At 34.8% G+C, this 26,802-nt stretch overlaps 1 protein-coding gene across 9 annotated transcripts in view; it reads left to right on the forward strand.

Moving 5' to 3' along the window:
• The window catches only part of CEP85L (centrosomal protein 85L), a 212,696-nt gene that overhangs the window by 127,672 nt on the left and 58,222 nt on the right, over window positions 1–26,802 (forward strand). For all 9 annotated transcript variants that reach the window (XM_082474597.1, XM_082474593.1, XM_082474598.1 and 6 more), the window contains 2 exons: window positions 15,669–15,790; window positions 24,612–24,729. In XM_082474597.1, the coding sequence (XP_082330723.1) occupies window positions 15,669–15,790; window positions 24,612–24,729 (240 nt within the window). The remainder of the gene's footprint in view (window positions 1–15,668; window positions 15,791–24,611; window positions 24,730–26,802) is intronic.

Consider the following 26,802-nt stretch of genomic DNA (forward strand, 5'->3'; position numbering starts at 1 on the left):
ATGATTGGTTAGCCATAGTCTTATCACAACCAAACTTTTTAGAATGTCATTAATCTTAACCTTAGGTATGGAAAGGTCATTAACACTTTGTGCCTTTTGTTCTTTATTTTAAAAAGTATATGGGAGATAAGTGAAAAAGTAAGTTCAGAGTGGTAGAAAGCTCTTTTTTAGAGGTTCATGCATCTTCAGGCTTAGAAGTGATTGTAAACTGAGGGTGATAATGTTGAAGAACTAAAATAAAGTAATAGGAATTTTAATAGAATGAGAATAATAATACTGGCTTAAGCCAAACAACTTTCATTGAGTTTGTTGTTGCTGTTGCTTTAATACTGCAGCTTCATAATGTTAGCTTCTAGCAAGACAATAATTAAACATTGTCACAGAATCAAATTTTATACCTTTTCCTGACTTATTTTCTTCTTTTCTCATACCTACATGTGTATGGGGGAGAGAGTATGTGTGAGAAAGCCAGGCTGAGAAATCTGATTTTGGTTTTAAAAATTTTGTGTTTTCTCAGTTAGGGCTTTAACAGCATTTTTATGAATAGTAATTCTCATTTGAACTGATAGATATCACCCCAAGAAAAGTTGCTGTTTACACATTTAAGTACTTAGGATATTTTAACAGCTACATTAAATTACCATAAAATCTTACTAAAATTCCAGTAAGCTGACAGTATCAAGAGTAACTTTCTAGCAAAAAAGAAATAATCACAAATCACTAATCAGTGGCATCCTAGTTAGTGATACTTTATTGACAATAGGTGTGCATGTGTTTGGAAATTTAGTACTTCTGAAAGGGTGTGCCTCATTTAATGCATTAGTTGTTTTCCTGAAAATTACTGTGTAAATGAAATTTTAGTAAATAGAATGATGTTTTGAACTTCCGAGAACAGAAAAGAATTCCTTTGACAAGCCAGGCATCATTTTCCTGTTTTTTCTAATTTTTTTGTTTATATATTAGATTTACTTAAATCACCACACCTCCAGATTCTAATTCTTAAATCTCGACTATAATTCTGGAGAAGCTACTTGTTATTTTTAATTTTTAAAATACTTATAGCAGAGTGAACTCAGTCTGCTTCACTTTCTTACGGGTAACTAAAATCTTTTGCAGCAGCTGCTTATGTGTCCTTAAATGGAGATGATTTTGGCTTCTTCCAAAGAAAGATAAATCCTTTGCTAGAACAAATCTCTTGTTATTTAAAGAATCAACTAAAACTATCAGAGAAATAACATTCAGCAAGGCCCTCTGTAAACATTGCTAAGGGAAAATTTTACAACTTAAAAGTAAAACCCCAAATTAAATAAATTGCATGAATGTTTGACAGTTTGCTCAGTGCTATTCAAGCATTTTTTCTTTCAATCATTACATAATGAGGATCTCTTATTATTACCAATTGCCAATGATTAATGAAATACAAAACCTAGGGCCTTGAAATATAACCCTAAAGTGGTTTACAGTAATTTGTCAAAGATGACATAGCTGCTAAGGGACAGACTGAGGGTTCAAATCCAGATCTGTTTAGTTATAATTCTCTGATAGGTTGGCATGTTGTGTGGGGGGAAAGCCATAATCTGGACATGGATTTCAGAGAGTAGTATACGTCAGCTAACGGATTTTAAGATGGAGATAGCTGAATTACTGAAAACTCAAACTATTTTTAGAAAGTCTGCTTTAAGTTCACCTACACATTCATTTGAAAGTGAAGCTTAGGGGATAGATCATTGTAGTTGCACCTCTAGTTCTAAGAAAATAGAATTAGTAATACTTAGTTGTATAAGTTGTATAAGAAACCGCCATAGACCAAATAAAATATGGCCTAGATATTTAACATGTTGGCAGATTTGCTTAAAAGCATATATAGCTGGGCACACACACCCTTAGAAGGATACTAACAAACAGTGTGTTAGAGTTGGAAAATGGAGATAAAAATTTACTTTTCAGATTGGTGCAAGGGCGGGGAGCTTCTGTGTTTACCTTTTTCGTTTTGGTTAGCTGCTGCTGCTGCTGAGGAGGACGATCATTATTATTCCTCCAAATGGAACTCTAGGAAGTGTTACACCTTCGTTTTAGGCTGATTGCCTAAACAGAAAGTTGCTTACTAGGAGCACTGGTGAGCTACAGTATAGTCAATAGATTGTTCCTCAGAAATTCCACAATGAGGGGCTGGAAAGTGTTTTTAGAGGTGCTTTGTCAGAATCTTCATTTAGAGTCAGACTATGGTCTGAATCCATTTTTGGTCGCATGACCTTATACAAACTTGTCTAAGCTGCCTTATCTGTGGAATGGGTTTGTTGTGAGGATTTAATGAGAAGAAGTATGTATAATGACTATTAGAGATCTTGCAATACAGTGTCCATTTAGTGTTAGCACTTATTTTCCTTTTGAAGATGATTCTTAATCTGCAGTCCACGGGTAGAGTTCAGTGCCCTTTGAACTTGGATAGGAAAAATGTTAGACATCTTTATTTTTACTAAGCTCTAAATGAGATTTAGCATTTCTTCAGTTTTGACTGTAGGCCACAAACTGCAGAAGTATTAGCAGTATGTTTGACTGTCACTGTTAGCAATCTTAGATAATTTCATATAGTATAGTTGTTGCAGATAGCTTGAAATACTGCTTACATTCATACCACTTGAAATTACAAAATTAGACCTGCCTGTAAATATATTGTTATTTAATGCATTAATAAAGCAGCATAACAGAAAAGGAAAATAAAAGAAAAGCAGAAATATTACAACACAAGTTGGGTTTTTTTTAATATTTATTTCAGTGTAATTTATTTCCTTTCTAATGCTATGTATCTCACTTAATTTTTTTTAAGTTTTATTTTATTTTATTTTTTTGATGTGGACCATTTTTAAAGTCCTTATTGAATTTGTTACAGTATTGCTTCTGTTTCACATTTTGGTTTTTTTGGCCGTGAGGCATGTGGGATCTTAGCTCCCCAACCAGGGATCAAACCCGCACCCCCTGCATTGGAAGATGAAATCTTAACCACTGGACCACCAGAGAAGTCCCTAAAGTTTTATTTTAGAACAGTTCTAAATTTACAGACTTATTGCAAATATAGTATAGAGAGCTCCTGTATACCCCATACGCAGTGTCCCCTGTTGTTAACATATCCTACATGAGTATGGTACATTTCTCACAGCGGTTATACCAGTGTTGATACTAAAGCCCATACTTTATTCAGATTTTCTGTTTCCCCTGGTGTTCCTTTTCTTTTCCAGGTTTCTTTCCAGGACACCAGATTACATTTAGCAATCGTGCCTCCTTTGGTCCACTTGGTTGTGACGGTTTCTTACAGAATGTCCACAGTTGGGATTCGTCTGATGTTTCTCTCATGGTTAGGGCTGGTTAATGTGTTTTTGAGAGGAAGATCAGAGAGGTAAAGTGCCATTTTCATCACATATCAAGTGTACATACTATCAGCATGACTTACCGATGTCGTTAACCTTGATCACCTGGCTGAAGTGAAGTATTCGTCAAGTTTCTCCATGGTAAAGTTACTCTTTTCCCTCTCCCTCCTTACTGCACTCTCCAGAAGAAAGTTACTATGCACAGCCCACCCTTACGCTTCACTACCTTAAGAGTGGAGTGTCTATAAAAATTACTTGGCATCCTATGTATTTTATGATATAAAAACATTGAGAACAGATCAGTAGGCTTTAGCTGTCTGCCAAAAAATGTCCATGGCACAAAAAATTAAGAAGTCCTATGCTGGGAGTTGTTTCTGTCGTAGTATGGGGCAGTCCTTTTTGGAAAGAAGACTGAGTTCTCAAACGGGCTAAAATCCAGATCTCCTAGTTTGCTTTTTTAGGCCCTGCTTTTCTAGCTTTGTCTGGTATCACATTCCCTTGTATCCTGTGCTGTGGCCCTGTACAGCTGCCTGCGGCTTTTTGAACAGGCTGTTGTTCTATTTTAAGCCTCCTCACTTTTTGTAGGAATGTCCTCCTTACTAACCTTTATTCCCATTAAAGTGCTAGTTTCAATTTACGTCTTCTGTGCAGCCCTCTCTTTCTTATGATATATACTTCTGCATGTACCCCTATTATTATGTCTCATTTTATTGTGTTTATTAGTATATCTGCCTAGACTAGATTCCAAGCTACTTGAGAACTATCCAATAACTCATATTTATACCCTCTTTATTCCTTATAGTATAGAACCTGGCTTATAGCAATTCTTAAATATTGGCTCAATGGATGATTGGATGAGTGAGTGAATAAAGGGGGAACTAGGAAAGATTGCAAGGTGGTAGTGAATGAGTGATTCTGCAGAAGTAAGTGTTATAGACAGTTAAAAACTTCTCACTTTTAAAGCCCATCATGGGGGAGGAGGAGAATAATTGGGAGAGATTGGGGATAAGAGTACAGTAACTGAGAAAATAAACTTTCTTGTCATTTAAAGATGATGTAAATATATTTGTAGAGTAAGACTGAAGGAAGGTGGAACCATAAGCCCATGCTTCCTGAATTGAACCTCTAAATTTTTTTAAAATTTTTGTTTTCTTTGCTCATTGGATTCATAATAATTCATGGTACTATATATACTCTTAATATTGCAAGACCTGCTTTTATTTATGTAATTATTTAGTTTTTATTTTATTTTAATAGTGAAAAAAAGAAAGCACCTCTAAGATTACCACCTGAACATAAGCTGGGATGTTAATAACTTATATCTAACCACACGGTCTTGCCATGTTCCCCCTATCTTCCCCACCCAAGTAAATGATTATTCTGATTCCTGGGTTAATTTCTTTACATTTGTTTTTATAGTTTTATGGCATTTTTAATTATGTATTCCTTAAAAGTTCTTGTAATTTTACTTAACTCTATGTAAAGGAAATTATGATGTATAAAAATCTTTTACACTGAGTATTTAAACTTCAAGTTGTAGTGGTATGTCAGAAGCAAAAGAAGCTTCAAGGTAGACTTTTTTTTTTTCTGGAAACTTTTGACAAAAAGATAATTTAAGTGGTGACAGAATTAAAGCATTTTAATACTTAAACAAATATATAATACAGTAAAATGCAAGCTTTGAATAAATTTTTGTGATACTTCAAAGATAGGGAGCTTTTTAAAGTTATACCTCCTAGACTCCCAAGGATTTTACCTAACTCTTAAAGGTTCTGTTCTGTTAAAAGTTTGAGAATTACTGCCTTAAAATTTAAAGCTACCTAAAGAAGGATTAGTTGAGAAAAACATCTAAGAGCAAAAATGATGAGACTAGTAGTCTGAGACTTAGGGGATGGGGAAGTGCCTAAGGTAATAGAGAAGAGAGAATCGGAGTTATTCATCAAGTCGGGGGTAAAAAAGACCAATAATAAAGTAACTTATAAAACTTGAGATCATTTAGGGGAGGTAGATTCGCTTTTAAAATTGACTTGTCAGATACTTGAAGGCTCAAGCATTTTATTTTTTTCATAAATGCTGAACTCTGGACAGATTCTCTTTCCTTATTAAATATCCCAGTTAGCAATGGGGAAGAGTTTGACATCAAGAGAAGCCAGTTAGTTTAAGGGAGGGGCTTGTCATGTAGGTTTACACAATTAGGGGGAAATGTACAAAATACACTCTAAGTTATGGAAAGAAATGCTATAGCATGTTCTGTGGCTTTTTAAGGAACTTGTCTATCAGTAAACAAGTAATATACAGGTGAAACATTTAACATTTGGAAGTTAACCACTATTGCAAGATAACACTAGGAGGTCAAGAAAACTCAGGATCGAGAGTCAAATTAGCACATATAGTAAGAAGCAATATGATTTCTAAGAGAACTACATATTTTATACAAAAGAAGCTGGCAGAACTGAAGCCAAAATAAGAAATGGAAAATCTCACTCCCTCTCTCTCTGTCTCTCTCTCTCTCTCACACACACACACACACACACACACACACACACACAACCAATTTAACAACAAAAAACAACCCTCAGGTCTCCAGATACTTGCTTCAGAACTCTGTAGACCATGATGCTGTTCCTTTGTTAGGAAGATTCTAATCCAGTTCAATGATTTGTAGTCCCACCCCGTCCATTATATTCATTATCTTTGTGCTTGGCATCCCAGCAACTGAGCTCCTTGCATTCCCAATCTTTATGGTGGCACCATTATTTATTTTGTCATCCAAAATGGAAATTTGAGACTCATCCTTCTTTCTGTCTTCTCCCAGACTCTGGTCCACTAAGAAATCAAATGCAGATTGCCAGTTAGAAATCTGTGTTCCCATAGCCTCATCAGCTTTCCTCTGAACTTTTATATATACCTTCTATCTTGAGCCTCTCCTGTTCTTTACCCTGATATCCAAGTTGCCTTCTCAAGGGTAAATTTGGTTCTCACATGCTGAGAACTTTTCTTTATTATCACCATGTCCCTCAAGATTAAAAACCCAAATTTTACAGCACTGCATACAGAGGTTTTTCCTAATCTGGTGTTGTCATCTATTCCCACCATATTTGACAACTCTGCCATTTGTGTGTGTTATTTCTTCTATCTGGAATCTATTCTTACTTTCTTGTTCCTTTGGAGTGCCTTTATTATTCAAAAATAGGTAGGGAGAAGCCTGTTTTGTTTGTTCTTAATTTTTAATTGCATAAGTAATAAGTGAATATCTCTTAGCAATTCAGGAAACTCAGATAAAGCAGAAGTTGGAGGGGGACTTTATACATTTTGTAGGTATTTATTTTTTCTTTACCATAAATTTCATGAATAGGGACTGATTTATTTTTTCTTTACTCCTCACGCTGCTAATGCCTTGGAGGTTAAGGTTAATGGATATTTTGAATCTTATTTTGCCATTACAAGTGAGCTTGTAAAACGATAAGTTAAAGGAAGGTATAGAATACAAATGCAACTGACCAACTGACCCTTGAATTTTCAGCATAGATGCATTCTTGAAAAGGTTATGTAAAATGGATTTTGATATGTAAAATTCATGTTTATCTTATAAAGCAAGCGATGTCCCAGTGGAAAAGATTAATAAGCCCAACTTTCTAATATGCAGACATTGTAACTTTTTATCAGTTTAATGTACTGAGAGTTGTACATTGTTTTGCTATATCTCAGTAATCTGTACTTCCTCCTTAACCCATCTCCAAATTAAAAGCTTATATAGCACAGCAAAAGGATGTGAGCATATCATCATCTGGGGTTTTCATTTGCCCTTGAGTTGGTCAAAGGTGGGGAGTAGGTTCCAGGACCAGCCCTTAGCATTAGGATTAAGAGCATACTTTTGGCAAAGTTTATCAGGCTGCCCTGTTAATGTATTCATTTTTATAGGTTTATTGCTTAGTTAGGGCCATGGATAGCTGAAGAGTTGATTGTTGACTCCAGCATTAATATGTTGATTTTTTTAAATCAAACTTGAAAACATAAAATGTCTAAAAATTCAGTATTTGGATCATTATGAATCTGTGTACTGAATGTTTGAGAATCAGAAAGTGCTCTTGAGACTTTACACCTACAAAATAGAAACACAGTATAGTCACTGAAGACTTTCTTTCAAATGTATCTCTAAAATGCAAACTAAAATTAAATTAGTTATGTAGATTACTCAGAGATTTCCTGGGTCTGAAAGAAATGAGGCTGAATCTCAAGAGCTGGAAAGCATGATTTTTATTCAAATGTAATTTTGTGGATTGATCTTTGAACTCTAATCTTTAGAGTGTATATATTTCTTTTTATTTTGTATATCATTGCTATAAAAATGATAGTAGAGATTTTTAAGTAATGGTAATTTCAGGGATGGTAGACTTTTGTAGATTGTAAATTTTTCGATTGCTTAATATTTAGCAAATATTGTCAGGTTCTGTGCTGAGTACCAGGAGTTATAAAAGAATAAGGTCAAGCTTATCGTGATGCGGACTAAACTGGGAAAGGAACCACTGCCGTAAGTACTGTCATAAGTACTGTCACTCTAATTACAATACCTGTCTGTGCTGTTCAAAATAATTTTGGATTTTTTTGAAGGCTGAGAAATATACTTGAGGGATTGTTGTTAGTCATTGTCTTTTTTTTGATTGTGTGCTATGGGCTAGGGATGAACTAGACTCTGGGCATTACAAAAAAAAAAATCTCTAACATTTCTGGTGCTTATACTTTTTAGCAAAATATGTGAAGGGATGTTTAAATTGAACAGCAATCAAGTTGCCCCTCTAAACTCCTCTCAACAATTTTACCCTGAGAAGATTACCGATTGTTGACTCTTGAAATATTTTTTTAAAAAGCAGTAATTTTAACATATGGAAGAATAAAGTATTTAATGGCCCATAACTACACTATCCGAAAAGAAGTAAGTAGTACATGTACGGTAAGCAAAGTCAGTTAATCCCAACTGATATAAAGTAAAAGTCTCCTCCCTCTCTGCTCACAAAATAACCATCATTAATAATTCCTTTTGTATACTTTGAGAAAAATCCTTTCATACATTTTAAAAATAATGTAGGCAGTGCTTTGGTCCCCAAACACATGTATGATTATATATTTTTCTTTTATCTCTCAATAGTACAATATGGTAAAAAACTTGATAAAACATATTTTGGTAATCTGCTTTTAAAAATAAGTGAAATATGTTAGCACTTATGCTACAGCTCCGTTTTAGTAGAATCTGGTTCTGTAGTCTGGTACATTTGTTATCCTTAAGTAATTATACAAAACCTTTGGAAAATGCTACGTTCTGTTTGTTTATAAGTAAAATCCATGATTAAATTTGAGGACTTAAACACACCCCCCCCACCCCCAATCTTCTAATTGATTTCTTAGGGAAAATGATTTGTTCCTCAATCTTGGATATATTGTTTACCCGCTTCACTTTTTTTTTTAAATTTTTTATTTATTTGTTTTTGTTTTTTTTTTAAATTTATGGCTGTGTTGGGTCTTCGTTTCTGTGCGAGGGCTTTCTCAAGTTGCGGCAAGTGGGGGCCACTCTTCATCATGGTGCGCGGGCCTCTCACTATCGCGGCCTCTCTTGTTGCAGAGCACAGGCTCCAGATGCGCAGGCTCAGTAATTGTGGCTCACGGGCCCAGTTGCTCCGCGGCATGTGGGATCTTCCCAGACCAGGACTCGAACCCGTGTTCCCTGCATTGGCAGGCAGATTCTCAACCACTGCGCCACCAGGGAAGCCCCTACCCGCTTCACTTTTGCATTATAACTGTAATGAGATCATGTTTCATGCATAGATCATTCCTTTGTTGGCATTTTTAGAAAACATGCTCATGCTAACACAGATTAGACATAAATCAGATTGATTTTTGAGAGGAAAAATGTCCCTTCCTCCAAAAGAAAATAGTTACATTAATAGTAACTTAGTTGTTTAGCATGGTGGAAATCACTAATATGTTTAGGGTTCTCTTTATTTTCATGTACATGTATTTTTAAGATGTAAAATGTAGGTATATATTCCTCTCATCAGTTTCTTTTTATCATTTTTTTAGGGTCTTTTACCCTTGAAGTAACTTGATATATTTGCATTGTTATTTCAGTAAAGCATATTAGGATGGCAAAAATAGCATTATAGAGTTAGTTATAAAGACAAATTGAAGAACTAATGAGATCATTAAAAACTCAGTTCCTTCTTTAATTTAAATTTCAAGACTTAAGATGCATACTTCTGTTTATAATTAGTCACTCTGATGAAGAGGTTATGGATAGAATTTTTTTATATGATTTGTTTTTATTTTGTTAGAGAAATATGTAGTAATACATTCCATAAATAATTACATGGGCTTAGTTAAGATACAGATTATTTTTATTAAATGCACATTCTTTTAGTAATAATATAATATGTAAGATACAGATTTTAATGACAGTTCTTTCAGTAATCATGTAGTCCGTGTTTTTCCTTCTCGTTGAATAAAAACTCTAAACTCTGTGTAATTTGTAATTTATTTTCATCATCATTATTGAGCTTTGTGAACTTAATTCTGGGTGAGATGTCCTGATCCTTTTACCAAAAAGCACTCATAGAGTATCTCTTCAGATAGACTATTCCAGGAAAGAGAGGAAGATCTGCTGTGTTATTTGACATGTTGTGAGTGATGAATGAGCTAAGGAACAAAAGCAAATGAAAGAGAGATAACCAACTTGAAGAACTGCAGAGGTTGTATTCTAGTTAAGTGTGGCAGTACTAGATTATCTAAATTTAACAGTATTTGTCCAGGCTGAAGCCAAAGAATTTGGAACTATTTTCAGATGCAAATAGTGAGCTTATTTTAGAAACATGTTTGACCATTACATGACATATTTTGGCAACTTTTCATAGCATCTGGGTCTCATCTAAATAGATATATTTGGGATTGTTGTAGATGCTTGTTTTCCCTATTCAGTTATGAGAGTGGAATTTGCTGTTTACAATAAGAGGTGCCAATATATGTGTTATATCTCTGGGTGGTTGGGCTCTAGATGCAGAAGAGTTATGCTAGTCTACTGGCTAGACTATTTGGCTAGTCTACTGTTTTCTCCTCTAAACCACCATTACAACAATGTATCTTATGCATTTTTAGGTAAAACATCTAAATGAGGAGTTCCCTTCCCTCCCTGAGTTTGGTAACTACCAAATATGTATGAAAAATGTTTACTTGTAAAAGTTGCCCTTGTTTTGCTGTACAGATTTTGAAATATTCATTACTTTGATGATGTCCTTTCTGTTCCGTGCTTGAAGTTAGCTCACAGTTATATGCCTTTATAATTATCTTTTAGATTTCATGTTCATGTCTGGTTACAGTTTTATTATTTACAAGCTATAAATATAAATTATATATTCATATGTTTAAATTATATTCTCCTTGATTACTTATATTGGTTACGGTCAAGTAGAAACATGACTGATGACTTGAAATTCTGCCACAAAATGGTATTCCTCTCATGGCCAATTATGATTTTATTGAACAGAAATTCTTAATTGCTTTCTAACTACTTGGGATAAAAATGTGTTACTAATGGTTATAGGGGAGAGGTTATTTGAATATGAAATACTTTCTTCTTTTTCATATTTGGAAGCAGCATTGTCCCATCTTTAATAGAAGGCTTCTTTGTTCTTCTTAAATATTGACAACTCTTAAGAACCAGCTTGTAATTGTTATAGGGGAGGACAAATAATTTTCCCTCTACCATTCTTAGTTCTTAGCTGAGACTGCTGTAATAAAAGGTAGATTACAAGAAAAAAACAAATAGAAGTTTATTAACCTATATACCTTGTGTGCAAATGGAAGATACTCAGGGAAAAATGAGGAACTCAGAGAGGTGGCTTTAGAATTCATGATTAAATACCACTCAGTTCAGGAAAAGCAGAGGAGGGATGCAGGCCTCTCAGGGGAGAATAGACGATTTTTAGGAGAGTTGAATAGGCCCTTAGAAGAATAGATAGGAGAGATGATAACCTCCTGTGGGAAAGTTTGTCTGGGTGCAATGTCTGCTTCTAGTCTCCTTTCCTGTGATAAGAGCCAATCCTCCCTGATTGATGAAACTCCCAGGGAGGGGTTTATGACAGTTGAGTTCCTTTGGGAGGATCTGTCTTTAGACAGAGAGTAGAGTTCAGAAAAAGCCTCTCCCTGCATTTGCTCATTTTGAAGTGCCTACAGCTCAAAATAATTAATATGTCATTAATTATGGTGGCGTGTCCTGAGCTCCTACAGTCGTATTTTGGGGTAGCATATTGTGCTACCCTTCATTTCCAACTCTGTTTTTGCATTCTTGGTGTATGGTATTTACTTCATCTGGTCATTTATCTCTCAATTATTTGCCTATGTAGGATAGCACCGTAGTGAGGAATACATAGGAAATTATAGCCGAGATAGTGCATTGTATCATCTACAGAGCATCTTTGAGTACTTACATATTCTCCCCCAGCAGGCAAGGCCTTCATTTCCCCTCAGTCCTACTGTGATGTAGAGAGAAAAATAAAGTCTAGGCCCATGGTTAGTATATATTTTGTTTTTGTTGAGTTAGTATTGCATTTTGTGGATGTAGCACGGTTTGTTTATCCATTTATCAGTTAATGGTTTGTTTCCAGTTTTGGGTGATTAAACATTTGCCTTCAGGTTTTTGTAGACATACGTTTTCACTTCTTTTGATTAGATACCAAATTCAGTTCCCCATTGAATCAGCTTTGCCCCTTCGGAAGTTAGTTGACCAAATGAAATAAGTCAGAGAAAGAAAAATACTGTATGATGTCCCTTATATGTGGCATCTAAAAATGCCAAACTCATAGAAACAGAAACTAGAATGGTGGTTACCAGAGGGTAGAGGGTAGGGAAATGGGGAGATGTTGGTCAAAGGATACAAACTTCCAATTTGCTATAAATTATAATAAAAATAAAATTTCATCAGTTGTTTCTTTTCTGTATATCTTTAGTAGTACAGCATTGTTTATATACTATGCAAAATCATAAAGGTACAGTAGCTGCCTTGCTACCTGAGATGTCACAATATGATTTTAATAACTCTTGCTAGGTAATTCAAATTGTGTTCTATAACTTCATTTAGTATAGCATGCCCTATGGCCTCATTACAAAAGCCTTAAAAGGTAACATGTTTCCATAATTGTCATTTTCAGTGATAGGCAGATATAAACAGGTTTTTAAAATTACGTGTAACTCCACCTGCAGCATTTGGTTGTGTGTCAGGATTCTTTCTCCTTTTTAAACTACTTCTATGAATAAGGATTAAAGTTTCGTGGGAAGACTGCCATGCTGCTGATTTGGTAATTGTTTATTGCATCTTAATTACAGAGAAAGACTTCCTTTCCTTTCTTCCTGCTTGCTCAATTTTATGGGTCAATTTTTGTTTTCTAAAGGGTTTAGGTTAGGGAGCTACAAATCAGAAGAATAAAGTTTCATGTTTTGTTTTACATATATTCACTGGATGTATCTGGCAAGTACTTCAGCAGTCCATCCTGTCAGTGACTCAGGTGCTATAAACCAAGTAGTACTATTGTTTGCTTTTGTCTTGCAGACCTACTTTTTTCTTCTCTTTACTCCCTCTTTCTTGATGCCAGGAAGTTTTCTAAAACAAGAAAAGGCTTTTCCTTAAGTTGTCAGCCATGGGAAAAATTTTAGCAGATGACTGGTGGAAGAATAGAATAGTTAATGTCTTCTTGAAAAGATCATCATCTATTGTCTAGGCACTTGTCTTATTGAAATAGGTACAAGATGTATAAGGTAAAGCATAGCTTAAAATACTATGGTATAGGTCATTCCTGATTTGTGGTAATCAGCAGTGAAGGAATCTTTTATAAAGTTTTGGAAGAGGATACCATAGATCCTCAAGCTATCTTAGAAGTTTTTTGTTAGGCATGGTAACAATATACAAAAACCAACATTTAAAATATCTGTAACCTGTTATCAGGATATTAATATATAACTCAATATATAAATAAAATATACACTTTTATTCTACAAATAAATTTAATATTTAGTATTATAAATTATAGCACAAATGGTTCACCATATCATTCTGATAATTTCCACATCTTATGCTGAGTTTTGGAATTATTGATATGGTCTTTTGTCTTGCTTTTTTTTACCAGTTTTAATGAATTCCTGTTTGAGCTACAGTTTGACAAAATAAATTTCATGAAACGAGTACCTGTTAAACTGATAGTCATTAAGTAACATGGAGTTGCAATAAGCAGAGACTTTCTCTTAATATCAACAATATTGTTTATAGTGCTTAATCTTCTCTTGGTTTTTAAGAGCAGTTACTTTCAAACATTTATTCCAGTTGCTGTGATGCTATGAAATTTGAAATACCTCTTGGTCAACTGGGCCATAGTAGAAAGAGTGAGACAGTACGGTGCTCTTTTGTTGGGCTGCCAACTATATTTGAATCCTAGCTCTGCCAACTAAATATAAGCTGGTAGGGAGTGTTGAGACGGGGGAAGTTTGAGGGGCTGACTACTAGAAACCAACCAATCAGGAAGGATGTCGTTAAGTAGTGTCCAGAGGGCCCCTTTTTATGCCAGGAGTAACTCTTTATTTGTTGGACGATGGAAAGTTCTGAGGATTGGGTTTGGGCAGCAGCTAGTGTTCAACCACAGTGAAAGTACTTCAGTACTGCTACAACTAATATATCTGTACTGGTGCATACTGGCCCAGTATCAGCCTGAGCTGTATATTGGGCAAGAGAAAGAGTGAAATTCAAAGACCAGATCTCTGACTAACCTGTCTCTATAACCCTATATGTCACTTAGACTCCAAATATGTGACCATCTGACAAAGTTATGTACCCTGTTATCTAGTTTCTACACTTCTTAGTCTGATCACCTTGTGCTGTCTTTGTGCTGCCTGAAACATCCTGTCCTAGTATTACTTGGCAATCATCTTAATTTAAAGGTTTAATCTAGGACTAGTTGATGTCACCCAGTTAGTGGTTTATTCAGAAGTAGGTCTTGTCAGTAGCATCTTTGGAAAACAAAGGATAAAAAATATTGCTGCACATTTGAATTCTCCTGAAGTTGCTTTGTGGTGTTTATATAGCATCTCTTAGCTTGCCAAGGAATTTATTTTCCTATTTGATTTACCAATTGTATTGGAAATTTACCAATTTCCTAGAGCTACCATAACAAAGGACACAAACAAGGTAGCTTAAACAACAGATATTTATTGCCTCACAGTGCTGGAGGTTAGAAGTCCAAAATCAAGGTGTCAGCAAAGTTAGTTCCTTCTGAGGGCTGTGAAGAAAAATCTGTTTCAGGCCTGTTTCTAGTGGTTTTCTGGCAATCTTGTTGTGTTCCTTTGCGTGTAGATGTATCACTCCAATCTCTGGTTTTCATCTTCACATGGTGTTCTCTCTGTATCTCTTTACATAGTCTTCTGTGTGCATGTCTGCATTCAGATTTCCCCTTTTGCATCAGTCTAATGACTTCATCTTGACTGTATCTGTGAAGTCCCTGTTTCCAAATGAGGCTACATTCTGAGGTATTGGGGGTTAGGACTTCAACATCTTTTTGAAGGGACCACAGTTCAACCAGTACCACCAGTAGTAAAATTTTGATTTTGTTTCAATGATAGAAATTTGAGGATATCTGCTGTATTGGGTTTTGTTATTATTTGTTTTAAATATCTTAAATTTTTCTTAAAGTCTAAATCGATTTTTTTCTAAATGATATAATAAACACTGGAGACCAGTAATCATCTAGATTATCTGCTTAATAGTCATTTTCTATGGATATATTTACTACTTTGTGAAAATATTTTAGCTTTTGAAATTTCAGTGTAATTAAAGGTTGATGTGATGAGTGACAATTTGAAGTCTGAATGCTACAGATACTATTTTTATTTCCTTGTGGAAACCCTTCTGGTAATGCTTGTACAGTCTAGCCTTGGTATGTTCTTTTATTGTACTCCTTCCTTAGGCAATGATTAATTTCTTATTTCCAGAAAGCTTCCACAAGATAATGAGAACAGGATCTTACATATAGTATTATAATAATGTTCTGTTGTCACCAATTCTTCATTAGATTTGTACATTTACTTTAGAACTTCCTTGAAATTCTTCAAGTTATGTTGTATTCACAGGTGTGATTTAAGATGGTTTTTTAAAAAAATCAAATGGACAGTTCTCTATTTTTTTTAAATGAAAATCACTGGGAAAATACAAGGTGACATATAAATATTCCCTTTAGCCACTTTTAGTATACTAATAGTGTAAACATGTTTGTGCAGGTTTTGACTGGATCATCTCGTCAAAGTTATTCACCTCCTGGCTATCAAGATTTCAGTAAGTGGGAATCAGTGCTGAAAATAAAAGAAGGACTACTAAGGCAGAAAGAAATTGTAATTGATCGGTGAGTCTTTTTTTATTTTTTAATTACTAAATATTTCAGGCATGCAGAAATGTAGTTTAATAAAACAAATATCTTTGTACCCACTGCTTAGAGTTTAAGAAATAGAACCTTACAAGTACACTGATGTCTCATGTCTGTCCATCCCCAATCCCAGTACTTTTAAGAACCACTATCAGAACTGAGGGTCAGTTGGTTTATCTGCCTATCTATCTATCTATCTATTTATCTATCTATCTATCTGTGTCTGTTTTCTACCATCCTCCCATTTACATGAGGGTAACTCATTATTTGGAAACTCCTCTCCATCTTTTTTGTACATGTAACAAGTTCGCTGCAATGCTGATGAACTATCAAAGCTAGTGTCTTTGTGTTTTATACTTGGGAACTATCAAATTGGAAAGCTACTTTAAAGTGGTAGTTTCCTTTAACTAATGTATGTTAGATCTGATAGCACAGAAAGTATGAAAATCATGAATGTTTAAAATTAAATGACCTACAGATAAGAATTTTGAAAACTTTGGGAGACATTTCCAAAATTTTGCCTATTTCAGTACCAAAGCTCTGAAAAAAAATTTTTTTAAACTTAATAGTCTCCTGATTATTCCCAGCAAAAAATTACTTAATTATTACTTAATTATTTATGATCTATATTGGTTCTACATCATTTATGTATACTTTTGGGATAGTTAAACATGTTGCATATCATGGTAATTGGGAAATAGTTTGAGGAGGCATTTTTCCTTAATCAGTGCTAGTTACTACTTATTTTCATGTGCTTATGTGGGATAAAGTAGTAGATATTTTAGCTTTAAAATTAAATCCTGATTCAAACCTTTAAATATATTTAATAGTTGAAATTTCAAAAGATTTTGCTTAGAAACTTAGCAGTGTTAAGCAAGATCTGCTGGAATATAAACTAGAGCATAGACATCTGGGCTTCCTTATTCTCCACTATGTTCTCAACATCTTGAACAGAGCCTGGCACGTAGTACATGTACTTAGTGCTTGATACTTCCATGCTTGATAAATGAATGAAGATTGTAGGAGATAGTTATAATTGATTTTATGAAAAGCCTATTTTAAAATATTAGATACTTCTAGTACAAGTGAATTTTATGTATAAATAATTATAGACCCTGTTGGATATATATTTTGAACACTTAAATAATTTAACTCATTGTATAGACTTGAAATTAATACCATTTTTAAACACACCAAAATTCAGACTTTCATTAATATGAATAGACTTGCCCTCAATCGGAATCACTTGGCTTTTATTATTTTTTAAACACCATTATACCATTCTATTGGGTATAAGTTAATAAGTGTCTTAGTTCATTTGGGTTGCTATAATAAAATACCATAGACTGGGTAGCTTATAGACAACAAATATTTATTTTTCCCACTTCTGGAGGCTGGGAAGTCCCAAGGCACCGGCAGATTCAATGTCTGGTGAGAGCCAACCTCCTGATTCATAGATGGCCGTCTTCTTGCTGTAACCTCCCATGGTGAAAGGGGCAAGGGAGTTCTCTGGAGCTTCTTTTGTAATGGCACTAATTGCATTCATGAGGATTCTGTCCTCATGACCTAGTCACCTCCCAAAGGCCCTCTACCTCCTATACCACACATTGGGCATTAGGATTTAATGTGTGAATTTGGGGGGGCGGTGGGTGGTGTATGTCACAACATTCAGTCTATGGCAGTAAGAAATGCAGATAATTATTGATGTAATCTATTAAAATATATTTATATTTGTCAATTTTGTATATATAGAAGGATACTAAGGAAATAATCCAAAATCATTCAAGTTGCTCAGTTGGCCAATTCTGTTTTTTAATTAAAAAAAATTTTTTTATGGAAGTATAGTTGATTTACAATGTTGTGTTAGTTTCAGGTATGCAGCAAAGTGACTCAGTTTTATATATATATATATATACTTTTTCAGATTCTTTTTCCATATAGGTCATTATAAAATATTGAGTATAGTTCCCTGTGCTATACAGTAGGTTCTTGTTGTTTATCTATTTTATATATAATAGTGTGTGTATTTACTCCCAAGTTTCTAATTTATCCCTTTCCCCCATCTTTCCCCTTTGGTAGCCATAAGTTTGTTTTCTATGTCTGTGAGTCTGTTTCTGTTTTGTAAATAGGTTCATTTGTATTATTTTTTTTAGATTCCACATGTAAGTGATATCATATGATATTTGTCTTTGTCTGACTTACTTCACTTCGTATAATAATCTCTAGGTCCATCCATGTTGCTGCAGATGTCTTTATTTCATTCTTTTTTATGGCTGAGTAATATTCCATGGTATATATGTACCACACCTTCTTTATCCATTCATCTGTCGATGGACATTTAGGTTGTTTCCATGTCTTGGCTGTTGTAAATAGTGCTGCGGTGAACATCGGGGTGCATGTGTCTTTTCAGGTTATCGTTTTCTCTGGATATATACCCAGGAGTGGGATTGCAGGATCATATGGTAGCTCTCTATTTTTAGTTTTTTAAGGAACCTTCATACTGTTCTCCATGGTGGCTGTACCAATTTACATTCCCACCAACAGTGTAAGAGGGTTTCCTTTTCTCCACACACTTTCTAGCATTTATTATTTGTAGACATTTTGATGATGGCCATTCTGACTGGTGTGAGGTGGTATCTCATTGTAGTTTTGATTTGCATTTCTCTAATAATTAGCAGCGTTGAGCATCTTTTCATGTACCTTTTGGCCATCTGTATGTCTTCTTTGGAGAATTGTCTATTTAGGTCTTCTGCCCATTTTTGGCCGATTCTTTATCTAGTCTCATTTATGGATCTGTGGTAGCCACATTGTAAAGTAGGAGTTGGCTGGCCTAGGCAAGCCTTAACCTGGATGGTCTGTATGCTCCATGGGGGTCTGTCATCCTCCAGTATGCTAACCAGGGTTTGTTCATAGGGTGAAGTTCAAAGAGAAAATGAAGCACACACGTTCTCTTGGAGCTTAGGCTCAGAACTGGCACAAAGTCCCTATGGGGAATCTCTGTACCCTTAGCTTAATTTCTCTGTGAACCTAAAACTTCTCTAAAAAATAAAGTCTGCTTAAAAAAAAAAAAAAATCACTTCCACTATGTTCTTATTGGTCACAAGGCCAGGAGACTTCACCTGTGGGCAGTAGGAACAGCAAAATCACATCATAAAGGAGTATAAGTAATACAGGGAAGGGAATACGTGTGGAAGTTTTTGTAAACAATCTACCACACCCAGTGTCTTAAATAATCTTTGATATTTTACATGCTTATTATAAAGTTTTTGATGATTAATGCATTTGACATTATATAAAACAGAGGAAGAAAAAGTAGCAACTCCTGTTTCTCAAGCAACATGACCAGAATTTAAAAGTAAAAATGTTCATATATAAAGATCTTTATAACACATATAGTGATGAAAATTAGAACAAAATTATAGTATATCTTTTTTCCAGGAACCAGATTAGACTAATGGCCTTTAAAATGGTGATAACACATGCAGAGACTATTTCAGAGACAGAATTGACAGGATTTAGTTTCTTCCTGGATGGAACTGAGAGTAAAGATGCTGAACTTTTCTACTTTGGAATACAGTGTGGGTGATGATACCTTTTAAGTCACTTAACTAAAAATTGTATTCTGGATATTATTCCTGCAAATATCAAGTTATTCATGATTACATGAGAAAAATGTGGTTTTTTTTTTTTTTTTACAATGCATATAGCTTTCGTAGATTTTGGATAATTAGGTCAAAACAGATCAAATGTTAAGGAAAAATAACTGCTATAGAAACTGTTCTTCTTATGGTTACCAGTGGGGAAGGGTTGGGGGGGAGGGATAGATTGGCAGTTTGGGATTGACATGTACACACTGCTATATTTAAAATAGATAACCAACAAGGACCTACTGTATAGCACAGGGAACTCTGCTCAGTATTCTGTAATAACCTAAATGGAAAAAGAATTTGAAAATGAATAGATACATTTATATGTATAACTGAATCACTTTGCTGTTTACCTGAAACTAACATAACATTGTTAATCAACTATACTCCAATATAAAGTAAAAAATTTTTTTTAATTAAAAAAAAAAGAAACTGTTCTTAAGTGTTCCCCATCTTGTGAGAAAAAGCAAATAGGTTAATTTCAAAAACAACTCAGAAAAAAAGGAGGAAACCTGGTTTCTAATGCTTTATATTTGACACTAACCATTTAGGTAATTCTGAATAGGGTACTTGACCTTTTGCGTATTGATTTTCTCATCTGCCTGGGTACAAGGAGTTTCACCACTTAAGCAAAAAATGAGGTTTTTGAAGATCACTCTTCTAGGCAACTCTCCTCTCCCACCTAGTTGTACAGCATGAGGATTAAATGAATAAATGTATGTAAAAAGCGCTAATACTGTCTGATGCATAGTGGCCATCAGCAAATAGGAGCCACATTATACATGTTTTGTATATGTAATAGTTATGTTTACGTGCTTGTCTTTCCTCAGTCGACTTTGATCTCTTCACAGAAGAGACAGTTTCATGTACATTTTATTACTCATAGTAGGTACTCACTAAATATTCATGCAGAGGAAATAGCCTCATTTTAATGAAAAAGAGGTTAAGGTTGTTGGTTAACCTATGCTGTTGCTGATACTAGTAGTTCTTAGGATGGTTTACACTTAGAAATTGCATAGCTTGTGCCGCTGAATTGAACAGATAAAATATAGGGGTAAATCAGTGCACTGGAGCCTGATTCAGAGAGAAAACCCTATACCCTCTGTGGTGACAGCTGAGTTAATGCTATTAGTAAATGATACTGGCAGTATAGAGGAGAATTCTCATTTTCTCATTACTTGGCAATTTACAATATAGTATCTACAAATCTTCTTAAGATCTTGTCCAATAATAGAGAATCTGACTAGCCATTGTTTCTGGTTCTTGGAAAGGAGACTGTAAATCTTTAGAATGTCTTTTTTATTCATGAGTGGTGGAACACACCTGCATTTATGCTAATGAGGTGATTCTTGGGCCCTGCATAGCAGCTTCAGGATGGGGGCTATTTACCATAGAGACCAACCCTGTGATCAGAGGGTTGGGACTTTTGAGCCAGTCCAACCTCCAGGGAGAGGAGGAGGCTGGAGATTGAGTTCAGTGATTTAATCAATCTTGCCCACACAATGAAATTGAATAATAAAAACTCTGGGAACTCCCCAGATTTGTAGCCATTTGGTTAGAAGTGTGGATGGATGGCCTGGGGATCCCACTTGAGTCTGGCATCTGAAGTGAGGCTTTCTTGTTGGGGATCATGCCCTTAAAGCTGTGGAGTCTGATGCTAACTTAAGGTGTTCAGTGTCAGAATCAAATTTCACACAGTGTAGCAGTTGGCCTTGAAACAAAATAGATTTAGAAATTGATTTTATAAAGCTATATACCTAGGTGTAAACAACCAAAATAGATAGAAACAAACTATTGAAACTGTATTTAAATACTCAGATAAGCGGATAAAAATAACCAAACCTTACTTAAACACTTGTGATGGAGAATAAATATGACTCTTGCATTATGGGGTCCATCTCAAAGTAAAAGATGTTCTGCAAATTGCCATGAGCAAACTCCCATATGTTAATTGATCATATCTGTGAAGTTGGAATTTTAATAACTTTTAATAACCATGATATGTACACTTAGGCCTTGCTTTAGAAATATGGTAAGTCCTAGCTTCTAAAGCAGATGAGTTAGAAGGACATTTAATATGAATTCCATTAAAAAAAAATCCACACTATACCAAAGAATCCACCACTGATTTTAAAAGTTTACCTAGCAAAATTATAATGTGATTTTACTTCCACATGTAATTAAATGAGAGACATATACATTGCTGAAGGCTCAAATGATAGCATTTTTTAGTAATAAAATATTTTTAAATTAAGGTATGGACATTTTTTTTTTAAGACATACTATTACGCAATAGATTACAGTATAATGTAAATATAACTTTTATATGCACTGGGAAACCAAAAAATTTGTGTGACTGGCTTTCTTGCAATATTCAGTTTATTGCCGCAGTCTGGAACCTAACCTGCAGTATCTCCAAGGTCTGCCTTTAAATGTAAAAGCATCCTTTTAATATACTTTGGGAGTATTTTCAGGCTGTGCTCCCTAAACGCATTTACCATTCTTCCTCTGACTACTGTTAGGATATTCTCTTTATCACTGATTTTAAGTCATTTGATTAAGATGTTCCTTGGTTTAGTTTTCTTTTTGTTATTTGTGCTTTGGGTTCTTTGGTCTTCTTGGATCTGTGGGTGTGTCATTCTCAGCAGATTTGGAAAAAATTTGGCCAGTTTTCTACAAATACTTTTTCTTGCTCATTCCTCCTCCCCTCACCTCCCCGATAGGGATTCTAATTACACATATATTTGGCCTTTTAAAGAAATCCACAACTCATTGATTCTCTGAGTTTTTGTTTTGTTTCATTTATTTGTCTTTTTTTTCTGTTTCTTTTTGGATAATTTCTATTGGTATGTCTTCAAATTCCCTAATCTTTTCTTCTGCAAATTCTAATCTGCCCTAATCCCATTCAGGATAATATTTATGTCTTCCATGTCTCTGCTTAACATATTATGTCTTTCTTCTAGTTTCTTGAACATATGAAAATAGTTACAATAATTGATTTAGTGTCCTTCACTATTAATTCTGTCATTTGTGTCAGTTCTAGCTCACTTTCAGTTGATTGGCTGTTCACCTTATTGTGGGTCATATTTTCCTGCTTCTTTGAGGTGCCAGGCATTATGAATTTTAACTTGTTTTGGATGTTACATATTTTTGTATTCTTTTTTTTTTAATTTATTTACTTTGTTTATTTTTATTTTTGGCTGCGTTGGGTCTTGTTGCTGCACGCGGGCTTTCTCTAGTTGCAGCGAGCAGGGGCTACTCTTTGTTGCGGTGCACGGGCTTCTCATTGTGGTGGCTTCTCTTGTTGTGGAGCATGGGCTCTAGGTGTGCGGGCTTCAGTAGTTGTGGCACTCGGGCTCGGTGGTTGTGGCGTGTGGGCTCTAGAGCGCAGGCTCCGTAGTTGTGGCGCACGGGCTTAGTTGCTCCGCGGCATGTGGGATCTTCCCGGACCAGGGCTTGAACCCGTGTCCCCTGCATTGGCAGGCGGATTCTTAACCACAGCGCCACCAGGGAAGCTGTTATTTTTGTATTCTTGCGCTTTGTTCTGAGCCCCAAATTGCCCTCAGTTGGAAATTGCTGCTAACTGATACCCTGTAAATTATGAAGTTTTCCACTCTGGCATTTGGGAACAGGCACAGTTCCAGGCCCCATGTGAGCCTCAGGCACTGTTTCTTCTAATCTTTTTGGCTAACATATCCCCCACCCCCACCCCACACCCCCCTTCCCCACTTAAAGTAGTTTCTTCATGCATTCGTTAGTTAACACTCAACTGAATACTCAAGGGTGGCTCTGCACTGTGAACTCTAGCTGCCTTGGTTTCTCCAGATTACCAGCTTTGTTTTTTCAACTCAGAGAGGTCACTTTCCCTGTTCAGAGGCTTAGGCTTAAAATGGTAATCTCTGGCAATCTTAGGACTCACATAATTTGTTGTCCACCTCCCAGAAGTCATGGTGACTAATTGCCTGTTGTCCAGTGTCTTGAGAGTCTTCCTTACCTGTATTTTGTTCCATTTTGTAATTATGTCAAGGGGAAGGGCAAAACTGGTTCCTGTTACTCCATCTTGGCTGGAAGAGGAAGTTTAGTTTTCTTTGTAAAGTTTTACATTATTTGAAAAGTACCATGTGACTAATCTCTCCTAACTTATCTGTTTCCTGTTTGATGTTTTGTGTGGATGTTCTTAAAGGATAACATATCTGAAAAACAAATAAAAACAGCTCTGAATAGAACAAGCTCTTTGATGCAGTCTGAACTTGCTCCAAAAGTTATTTTTTAAGTAACTTTGGAAAACATCAAGCTATTTGTTTACCCACATGTATCCTTATTATTCCTTGAAAGCACGAGCTCTTGCTCTCTCTTGCTCTCACTCTATCTCTCATAACCTTAGTATGAGACTTGTTATTAAATTTTTGAAGATTAATGATAATACATAAAGGTCTTAGCATGTTGCCTGGCACATAATGGTTTTCAAACGTTTAAGGATACATATTCACAAAAGTTAAATAATTTGATTAAAATAAGCTATGATCCACTGAGGAAATACTTGAACTTTAGTGTGTCTGGTTCCAGCATGAGGTTATATTAAAATGAAATTTCAGAGCTATCCAGAGATGCAAATCTGCCACCATGTGAGTTCTCCATCGTTGGTGATGTTTATGTGTAGACCATGCAACCTGGATGTTGTAGATAAGATTCAGGCATAGTACAGCAGTTGAGCTAGATGATATTTATAAAAATACCTCTCACCCAAACAATGAAATTTTCAGAAGCTTCAATTGGTATTAAGTGTTGAACAGAATTTGGACAAATGGAAATAATAATATTAAGGTAAAGACATTCCAGACTGAGATTGAAACAGTTTTTATGCTAGGCAACAAGAAGAAAGAGAGCAAAGTATGACTTTGTTAGAATCTAAGAAGAGTATTCTACAAAAGATTATGTTATTTAAAGTGTCAGAAGTACTCTACAGTATAAACTTTTTCTGTATTTAACATATCTCATGGTACTGTGGTTTAAAAAGATTTCCTATTATGAATTTTAAGATTGATCATACTTTTAACTCTTATGCCAAATTAGAATACTGAAAGTTCTGCTTTTAATTATCACTTAGAAAAGTATATTTTTTATAATGTGGTACCTCAACTTATGTTTTGCAGGCAGAAGCAACAAATTACCCATCTGCATGAAAGAATAAGGGATAATGAATTACGAGCACAACATGCCATGTTAGGACATTACGTAAATTGTGAGGATTCTTATGTGGCTAGTTTGCAGGTAAGATTATAAAGGATTTTGTAGTCGATTTATTAGTAAAACATGTAAATTATATACTAAGCTTGTAACATTTTTTGGAATTAATAATCTGTTGGGACATTTTTTGGAATTAATAATCTGTTCACATGGTTCGTATTTATATGTGTAGTGAAAGATGTCCAAGTGCTGTTTTCCATCTGTCCAGTTCACACCCTTTCCCCACACAAACGGGAGCTACTATTAACAGTTTCTAGTGTAGCCTTCCAGAGTTGACTTATATCACAACAAACACATATAAATGTATTTTATCCTCCTACCTTCACAAAAAGTATCAAAATAAATACAGTATTCAACACCTTGCTTCTTTCCCTTAATATTATATAAAATTATATAAAATACAGTGATTATTTTCATATCATTACATAGGCAGCATCCCTTTCCTTTGCTTTTACAGCTGCTTGATTTCCCATTTTATGGAGACAGCATAATTTATTCAACCTGTCTCTACTTGTCAAAATTTGGGTTGTTTCTAGTTTGGGACTATTATACATAATCTTATAAAAGTGAAACGCTGTACTCATTAAACAATAACTCACCATTTCACTCCCCGACCCCTGGCAACTACCATTCTACTTCATGTCTCTATAATTTTTATTACTCCAGGTATCTCATGTTAAGTGGAATTATACAGTATTTGTCTTTTTTGTGACTAGCATATTTCACTTAGCATAATATCCTCAAGGTTCATCTGTGTTGTAGCATGTGTCAGAACTTCCTTCCTTTTTAAGGCTGAATAATATCCCATTTTATTTATACCACATTTTGCTTTTCCCCTCATCTTTCAATGGACACTTGGGCTGAATCCACATTTTAGCTATAGTGAATAATGCTGCTATGAACATTTTTTATATTATTTATTTGAACATGGGTGTACAAATATCTCTTTGAGACCCTGCTTTCATTTCTTTTGAGTATATACCCAGAAATGGAATTGCTGGATCATATGGTAATTCTGTTTAATTTTTTGAGGAACTGCCACACCGTTTTACCACAGTGGAGGTACCATTTTGCATTCCCACCAACAGTGTACAAGTGTTCTAGTTTCTCCACATTGTCACCAACACTTGTTATTTTCTGGTTTTTGATAGTAACCATCCTGATGATATCTCATTGTAATTTTGATTTGCATTTTCCTAATGATTAATGATGTTGAGCATCTTCATGTGCTTATTGGCTACTTCTGTATCTTCTTTGGGGAAAGGTCTATTCAAGTCCTTTGCCCATTTTTAAATTGGACTTTTTGTTTTTTTCTTTATTGAGTTTTAGAGATTCTCTATATATTCTGGATATTAATCCTTTGTCAGATATATGATTTGCAAATATTTTTTCTCATTCTGTGGGTTGCCTTCTTATTCTGTTGATAGTCCTTTGTGTCTTTTCATGCACAAGATTTTAAAATTTTCACGAAGTCTGATTTGTCTACTTTTCTTTTATTGCCTGTGTCTTTGGTGTCATAAACCAAGAAATCATTACCAAATCCAGTGTCATGAAGCTTTTGCCACATGTTTTCTTCTAAGAGTTTTATAGTTTTAGGTCTTACATTTAGGTCTTAGATCCCTTACAAGTTAATTCTTGTATATGGTGTTAGGTAAGGGTCCAACTTCATTCTTTTTGCATGCAGATATCCAGTTTTCCCAGCATCATTTGTTGAAAAGACAATCTTTTCCCCATTGAATTGTCTTGTCAAAAGTCATTTGACCATATATGTGAGGGTTTATTTCTGGGTTCTCTATTCTATTCCATCAGTCTATATATGTCTCTCTTTATGCCAATACCACACTGTTTTGATTACTGTAGCTTTGTAGAAAGTTCTTAAATTACAGAGTGTAAGTCCTCCTCTGTCCCCCTTTTTCAAGATTGTTTTGGTTATTTGTAGTCCCTTGAGATTCTATATGAATTTTAGGGTGGGTTTTTCTATTTATGCAAAAAAAATGTTATTGGGATTTTGATAGGGATTACATTTGAATCTGTAGATCACTTTGAGTAATATTGACATCTTAACAGTATTAAGTTTTTCAGTCCATGAGCATGGGA

This window comes from Balaenoptera physalus (assembly GCF_965194825.1).
Source record: "Balaenoptera physalus genome assembly, chromosome: 9".
Classification (NCBI taxonomy): Eukaryota; Metazoa; Chordata; class Mammalia; order Artiodactyla; family Balaenopteridae; genus Balaenoptera; species Balaenoptera physalus.